The 8,737-nt window shown below is 37.7% G+C and overlaps 1 protein-coding gene across 2 annotated transcripts; it reads left to right on the top strand.

Moving 5' to 3' along the window:
- The first annotated feature begins 309 nt into the window (after positions 1-309).
- Positions 310-6,713, top strand: LOC116330755 (hemicentin-1-like). Of its 2 annotated transcripts, XM_039619768.1 has the most exons (8): positions 310-1,248; positions 2,309-2,658; positions 2,916-2,956; positions 3,250-3,408; positions 3,497-3,634; positions 4,714-4,956; positions 5,040-5,126; positions 5,239-6,713. In XM_039619768.1, exons 3-8 carry the CDS (start codon positions 2,929-2,931, stop codon positions 5,403-5,405), a joined length of 822 nt encoding a protein of 273 aa, XP_039475702.1. In that variant the 5' UTR covers positions 310-1,248; positions 2,309-2,658; positions 2,916-2,928; the 3' UTR covers positions 5,406-6,713. The 2 variants fall into 2 exon arrangements, with proteins under 2 accessions (XP_039475702.1, XP_039475703.1); XM_039619769.1 differs by having other exon boundaries at positions 310-2,658; positions 5,040-5,108.
- Positions 6,714-8,737: the final 2,024 nt, after the last annotated feature.

Consider the following 8,737-nt stretch of genomic DNA (forward strand, 5'->3'; position numbering starts at 1 on the left):
AATATAAAAAAAGTGATTTCCCCAGCACAAGGGACATGTTTCTGGGGAGACAATAACCCTACGGACCAGTTGCAGGAACCAAAATATGCTATGTAAGTGTGTTTTAGTCTCATGGTTCATATAATACTGATGACAGATTTTTAGGCTAATAGTTAGGCTGACACACTTACCTCTCATCTTTTCTTTCCTCACAAAACTGATAGACATCCATTTCTTTTAAATGTCTCCCAGCGCACTTCTTAGCATATTTTGGTTCCTGCAACTGGTTATTTTCTCCCCAGAGACACTTCCCTTGTGCTTTTGGAAATGTGTTTTTTCCTATTTCTGTTTTCATTTTTCCTATTTCTGTTGTGTTTTGTGTGTTTTTGCAGTGTTTTTCGTATTGCTGGTGTTTTCTTAAGTTGCAGTCCAATTGGCCTCTCAGGGCCACTGTATAAGAGGATTTTCTCACGGAGGGTAGGGCTTAGTTCCAGATGAAAATAAGATAAATAATGTTCACTTGTCAATTAAAGTGATCAGCTAATGACTTTTGTGGAAGTTTTAATGGATTGTGTAACTAATATTCTGATAAATAATAGGTTTGTGCTTCAGTTCAGGTGAGTGAAATTTGTTTATTACTTGGAACTCGGGATGTGTGCAACTAATCATCGATGTTGTCACTAATCAGTCCCAGATTTACTTGTCATTTAATTTAATTGTTAAAATGTATTATTAATTGTCCAAAATGTTGGCAACAGTCTGCAACCAAATGACGCATTGTTGAGAAATGCCAAAAATTTGTGAATGAAGGCCTGATCTTTTTGTTAACTGCAGGAAATGAGCTTTCTATGAAAGGTGGATGGGCCCTCTCTTAGCAACAGGGTGAGGAGTTCAGTGATTATGGATGGGTTCAGAGTAGAGCCGCTACTCCTTCACATCGAAAGGAGACCGCTAAGGCTTTCGCCTTTGGCACAACACTGTTGGGTGTTGTGCCAAAAGGGATCGTCTGCCCAAAACTGATTTATTTCCATTTGTTTTTTATGTGTAATGGCATTACTTATTTTAGTAAACAGACTTTAGTAAACAGGATTTACAAAGGATAAACTCAGGAAATTACCTGTTTTTCATTTATCTTTATGGTTGCTGTAACTTTATACCACAGCAGCAGCTTCTCAGCTCGCAGCCGAACACATCACCAAAAACAACCCATGTTCAGGACCCAGTTCCCTATAATGTGCAGGGGAGGCGTGACCAGCTGATGTGGCCCAGGTGTGACAGCCGCACTACCAACCACGCCCCGCCACAATAAAACACATTACAATGACATTTTATCAACACAAAATGCACCAGTTTATTGAATATGAATAACGTCATCAATTTACCTCAATTGTTAGAACGTCTATGTACAACCAATGTCCACTATTAAATTAAGTAAATGCAACATGTTCTTTGTTTCAGTGCTAAAAATTTACCTGGATTTTCATTCTTTACATCCTGTGTTTATTTTTATTCTGATGAGGAGACAGATGCCACGCAAGCTTTAATAACTTGTATATTTTGAGCATTTTGGGTGGCTGACTACTGCCCTCTGTGTGCCATTTTATGTGAGTTCTTAACTCCTTGAGTCTCTGCAATGGAGCTAGTGACAGCAACGTTATCGCAAATATCAGACACAGTGTCTGCTTTTATGGGAAACACAGCAAGTTTAAAAGTACAGGATTTACATTAAAATCACTTCTTACATAATGCAAAATGGCAAGCACTTGTTCACTGGTGAAAAGAGGAATTTGGAAACTGGGTGGAGCTATTTGATCAAATCTCCAAATCTTCTTTGGAGGTCAAAGAAGAGACAATATCAATACAGTGGTTAGAAAGACACAAGCTTGTGAACATTTGTTAAAAAATCCTTGGAGGATGGAGATGATCTGCTGTAAAGACCCTGAAAGAATCAGCTGACAGAAAAGAAGGGATCGGCTATTTTCATATTTGTTATTAGCAAATCACCCCTGGTTTAAGGGATATTTCATAGTTTTAATCAAATTTTGGATAGAACTTTATTCAAACAATAGCAAAGAAAGAATTTAGCATCCATAATAAGAGAAAATGTCATTAAATTAAAAAAAATTGCAACTAATGACTGTCGGGGAAAAAAAAGAAAAAACACCAAATCATCTCGTTTACCTTCAGTTTATTTTATTTTGAAAACAAATACTTTCTTATTTCTGCTGTGATTAATAAATATTGGTCTTTTTTCAAACTCTGTTCTTTCTATTCTTCCTATTGTGGCTTCCTTGTTTATTTCCAAGTTCTTTTCACTTCTCTGTTGCAGAAATCATTGTGATACTTGATCCATGAGAGTAATCTGACTGAACGTGTGAGGTTGAGCCTTTTTTAAGCCACTGTGCAGAACTTTCTTCAGCTTTTTGTAAGAACTGCACTGAGTAGAAAATGCCAGGCCTAGATTGCAGGAAAGTGCAGACATGAGTAGCAAACCCACAAAGATCTGGGGTTTGCAGTGGCTAACAACTTTGCAGCTCTGTCTTCAGATGTCTTCCGCCTTCTACACTTTTTGCATCCTTGAGATCTTGTTTTCAGTGACGTGAAGCACGGAGAGGATGAAGAAAGATTTTTGCCGTCACTAAAAAGAACTAAAAGACACAAAATCTGCTCCAAATTAAGGTAAGAGCTCAACTTACATTTTAAAATTGGGTTTTATGTTTCAGAATAAATTCAAAGGATTTCTTATTTTTAACATTCGACACAGAGAGAGGACGGAAACAGAGCGAGGGCTTGGTGGTTTCTCTGTAAAGTGTTCACGTGAAGAAGAATCTCTCTGTGGCTGTGTATAAAATGAAAGTGTTCACTTTTAATTAGTTTTCTTGTTATGATTTAATGTTAACAGTAATGTTCATTTGTGTTTTATTTTAAACCCTCAGGTCGACTTTCAGAATGAAGGTGATTGTGTTGTTTGTGTTTGGTGAGTGAATATACTTGTGAAGTGAATATTGTAAATAATCCCTTAAAACACTGCACACACATGTTGTAGATGGTGTGTGACCTCATGTTTAATCTAATTGAAAAATCATCTATAAATATGGTTGTATTTGTGTTTTACTGATCTCAGGTTCTTTAATGTCACTCTACAAGTTTACGACAAAATTAAGAAAATATGACTTGCTTGGCTCCATGCAGACACATTTTTTATATCCTCCTTTAAGTAAGCATCAGTAAAAGACAAGTATTTATTAATTGTGATCGTCTTCTTTTCAGTGCTGGGTGCACTCTCTGCTGCAGGTGAAGATTTCTTTGCAAAAGTCGGGGGGAAAGTCACATTGAACTGTGGAGTCAGCAGCTACAGACGCTCTCTGCAGTGGCATCATGGAAATGACTTTCTTCATAGTGTTGATCAAAGAGGCTACCCTCGCAAAGGTACTTGAGTATCTCAGAATACATAAAAGTAAACATCAGTATATAATAATGACATTATATTAGAACATGTTTTTTTTTTCTGTGTTAGGCACTGCTGATCTTTCACGGAGGTCAGTCGTGAGACAGACGAATCTGGAAATCTCCAGTGTGAAAGAAACAGATGCTGGACGGTTCACATGTTCGGCAGATGGGACACGTCATAACCATTCACTTTCTCTGTTCTCAGGTAAACAGCAGACCCTGAAAAATATTCATTTACAAATAAATGTTCACATGTAATGGAACAGTGATGGATTTAACATATTAGGACAGTTATGGTTTTGTTTTAATGATCCCTGCACATTACATTGATAATCAGATTAATAAGAACATCACTGCTGAAAAATGAGGGGATTTTTTTTATGTGGCTGATGGTTCTGTTACTATAACAGGTAAAGGGATATACAGCAAATATACAAAATGTATTTCTTGCACAGCATGTCTTGTATATGTTTTGAAGTTTGGAGACTACATTTCCCATAATCAAGCTTAGTCTTCTCCCAGTCAACCTTCAACATCTTTAACAAACTCTGTCCTACAGGCAGCCTTCCTGCTAAAACTTTGTCCTCTCTGATTCCAAACTGTGGCAATGTCAGAAACTTCCTGAACAGGAGCGGAGCTACAGGGTGGGCAAGACCACCACACTCTTAACTGTGGCCACCCTGCCATTGCTGGAGTCCATCAGGAGAAGGGGAAGCATCGGAGGGGCTATGAACATATGCTGGGCTCTAGAATTACATTCATAACTATTAAATATTACATAAGACATAACTATGAATTAATAATTCTATTATAGTTATACTATTAACTATATAAACATAATTTTCTTTAAAAAATTACTTTAGCTGTATTCCTTAGTTTTTTATTTCTTTTTGTCAGATACTTGAATAAAAGCCTTACTCTGTGTTTCTATATGACAGTCATGTCTGTGTAAGCAAATTATGACAGTCACAAAAAAAACAACAAAAAAAAAGCAGTCCAGGCCTGATCTTTTCTCTCACTAGCTGGGTAACTACTTATTATGATCCCTCTACAGTTAAATGTTTATTTATGTTATTTCAAATCACCAAAAATGTTCCCGTGTGTGAAAGAGTTACCACTTCCTTTAATACTTAGTGTAATATGCTCTCATTGTTTTTCCTCTCATATTATAAAGCTTTGTCATGTGAGTAATGCGTTTGGATGAAGCACCTTATTCAACATGGTCTCCCTTTCTCTTTGTGATTCTCACTGTATCTGTGGTTATCTGTCTGTTTCCCCTCTCAGTTTTGGTCTCCGTCAAACCCTCTGCTGTTCTCGAGCTGAACGATGAGGCAAAGCTCCAGTGTGAGGTGAAAGGTCAGCACCAAGGATGTGAAGTGAAGTGGAGAAGTCCAAATACATATTCACTCACAAATCCATCAACAGTTCAACTCAAACCTGTAAAAACCTCACATAACGGGGCCTGGGAGTGTATCGTCACCTGTGGCAGGAATACGTTTAGTGAGCGTCTGACCATCAAAGTGAAAGGTAATACACAGTTACTAGGAATGAAGACCTTTGTGTGCATATGTGGCCAAAGAAACATAAAGATGTGTGTTTTTGTTCTTCAGAGCCTCCAACTACAACAACTCCACCAACCACCCTGAAGAACATCACATCATTTGTAACGAGTGTTCAGGGTACAACATGTACAACATGTGCGTCCAGCTTTTGCAAAATGTCTGCAAATTAGCTCAAAGTGATCCTTTGCTGAACGTGTAACTCATTCTTGTCATTCTCACTTTGTCCAATGGTCTGTGTTGCATTCAGGTACTGCCAACGATTGCCCACTGGGACTCTCCTGTTCGATGTGGTTTGTGATTGGGGTGTGCTGCCAGTGTGGGATGCTCCTCATAGTTTGTGTCACTGTCTTGTGTAAGTGTATAAAAAGAAGGTCAGTATGTGAGGAAAGGCGTTCATCCAATATTTATGTATAGAGTTGATAGCTGATGGTAAAAGAAACCAAAAGAAAATGGGTTAAAGACCTCCTGCACCACTGTGTTTACAGATTATGTTGGTCTTCTGTTCTGTTCAGTCCTCTTCACTGAATGTGTAACTGATCAGAGTCATGATTTCACTCCACCAAGCTCTTACAAAAGTCCTGGCACGCTTCACAACTGGCAAAAGTCTAAATGAGTGTCTCAGATTGAGTATTACACTCTTCAGTAAATTGGTGCAGATTTACAGATGAGGTGTCGGTTTGTTTCCTGGGCCTTCCTGGGTGAAACTGAGAACCAACTAACTAGGAAGGCTTTCCAAAGGTTTAGGAGTGTTTATAGGAGTCTTTGGTGCTTCTGTACACCTGTCTAGAAGCACATTTGTGAGGTCAGACACTGATGTTGGACTAGAAGGCCTGGCTCGCAGTCTCTGCTCTAATTCATCCCAAATCTCCAAAAGTTGAATCTGTTCATCTGGACGTAGCGTTTTGTGGGAGAAATTCATCCCAAAGTTGTTCTGTCAGGTTGAGGTCGGGACTCTGTGCAGGCCAGTCATGTTGTTCCGACAGCAACAAGAAGAGACCATCCCCAAACTGTTCCCACAAAGTTGGAAGAATGAAATTGTCCAAAATGTCTTGGTATGCTGAAGCATTAAGACTTCCTTTTACTGGAACTAACCGGCTGAACCCAACTCCTGAACAACAACCTCGCACAATAATCCCCCATCCACCAACCTTTACACTTAGCACAACGCAATCAGACAAGTAGCGTTCCCCTGGCAACCATCCATTGCATTGTCCAGATGGAGAATCTTGATTCATCACTCCAGAGAACATGTCTCCACTGCTCTAGAGTCCAGTCGTAGTGCGCTTTATGCTGATCTGAAGGTCACATGAAGGTTGGAGGTCTAATTGACTCTGCTCTGTGATTTTATGTGTCCTACATCATCATGGGTGTGCTGCTGTTATATCACTTTGGTATCATACCACCAACAGCTGACTGTGGAAAATTTAGCGAGGAAATTTCAGAAATGGAAGTGACCAGAACACCTGAATTTAATGATTTTAATGCTTGAGTGAATATTTTGAGTATAATAAGAACTCCCAAACAAGAGCAACTTTTCTGAGCCTCCTCACATCCTGACTGTTGATTTCTGCTGTCATCATTTGTCACTGCTTCCTCTTCTTTTATTGGACAATTACAGCTTGACATTGTGATAATTTGATGATTCTTGTTTTGTCTTGTTTTTTATTTCAAAAAGAAAATCGTTGTTACTTCTGCTGTGATAAATAAATGTTTTTCTGTCAAGCTGTGTGCTCTTTCAGTTTTTGTTTCTGATTATTTTTTTCTACTTCTTGTTCTATATGATGTCAAAGGACGTTGATAATGTTAATGTTGTTAATCTTTCAGGTATATAGCTTTAGCTTTGAGGACATAAGCCCAACCTTCCTGCCTTTCTTATCTTTTATTTGTCAGCAGCAGCCAATCAGATAAGGGTTTTCTCACTGAGGGTAGGGCTGAATATTAGATGAAAATCAGATAAATAAGCCTCACTTGTCAATCTAAGTGGTCAGCTGGTGCCTTTTGGGGAAGTTTTAGTAGATTGTGTGACTAATATTCTGATAACTAATAACCAGCCCTGAGGTCTGTGCTTCAGCTCAGGTGAGTGAAATTCAAGTGTTTCATTAGTTAATTACTTCAAACTCGTGATGTGTGGGACTAATCATCGTCACTGTCACTAGTCAGTCCCACATTTACTTGTCGTTTAATCTAATTGTTAAAATTAAAAAATGATGCCCACTGCCAGTAACTTACTTTGTCCTACATGTTGGCAACACTCTACCACTATATAGTGCATTGTTGAGAAATGTCAAAAATCTGTGAATCAAGCCCCGTGTTAACGACAGGAAATAAGCTTTCTCTGAAAGGTGGATGGGTTCTCCCTTAGCGATAGGATGAGGAGTTCAGTGATTATGGTTCAGAGTAGAACCACTGCTCCTCCACATTGAAGGAGACCACTAAGGCTGTCGCCTCCTGGGTGTTTTTGTGCCAAAAAGTGATCCTCTGTCCAAAACTGATTTGTTTTCACATGTTTCTTATGTGTAATGTCTTTACTTATATTGGTAAATACACTTTACTGAACAGCATTTACAAACATTATATGTAAAATTGAATAATTACCTGTTTTTCAAGAATCTTTATGGCTCTGTGTTATTGTATCTATGTCTTTTTTGGCAACTTAAAATATGTTTACAGAACTATTGTTATATTTGTTGTAATTCCTGCTGTCCACTTGGCCAAATTACTCTTTTTAAAAAAAGACATTTTTAATATCAATGAGATTTTTTAACTGGATGAGTAAAGCAAATGGTAAATGGCCTGTACTTGTATAGCGCTTTACTTAGTCCCTAAGGACCCCAAAGCGTTTTACACTACATTCAGTCATCCACCCATTCACGCACACATTCACACACTGGTGATGGCAAGCTACATTGTAGCCACAGCTGCCCTGGGGCGCACTGACAGAGGCGGCTGAGACTGATTGCAGCTTTTACCTTGTGATAGGAATGTCGTTTGTGGTTCAAGATGACTTAATATAATTAATCAGGGACAGGGTTGACATATGTTTCACATATTATAGGCCAACAAGTTATTTACAGCAGTTTAAATACAAGCAATTACTTTTTGGCAAACAGTCACTCGGGCAATGTCCTACCAATAGCAGGCCCGGCCTCTACTTGAAACATATAACTCAAACACTTATGACAAAGTTATGAGAAAATCATGTCTTAAAACATTTAAAGATGAAACTACATTTGTTCATTTGTATTAAGACAATCTGAATTGATGCAGTAACAAATCAAATTTTCAATAGCAGTATTTATTCAAAATCATATTTTTTTTATTTCCTGGAGTCTAACTTAAAAAAAATATTATAAAAACTTAAACACAATTATTTACCACTATAATCATCTGTTAATACAACTGTCTTTTCTTTTACCTTAATTATATAATTTTTATTTGTAATTACTATTTATTAAACACTCTTTCAACACAACTAAAAGAAAAAAGTTCCCATATCTGTTGATGTGTTAATGAAAAACCCCACAAAAAAAAAACAGGCCTTAACAACAAGTAAAAACAACCGTCATATCCTTGAGAACTAGAAAATATAAGGCATTCATATAGAGATCGACAGTTTTCCTGGATTTTCTTTACATCCTGTATTTATTTTTAATCTGATGTGGAGACAAATGTCATGCAAGCTTTAATAACTTGCATATTTTGAGCATTTTAGGTGTCTGACTACTGCCCTCTGTGTGCCATTTTAT

This window comes from Oreochromis aureus, linkage group 11 (genome assembly GCF_013358895.1).
Source record: "Oreochromis aureus strain Israel breed Guangdong linkage group 11, ZZ_aureus, whole genome shotgun sequence".
Classification (NCBI taxonomy): Eukaryota; Metazoa; Chordata; class Actinopteri; order Cichliformes; family Cichlidae; genus Oreochromis; species Oreochromis aureus.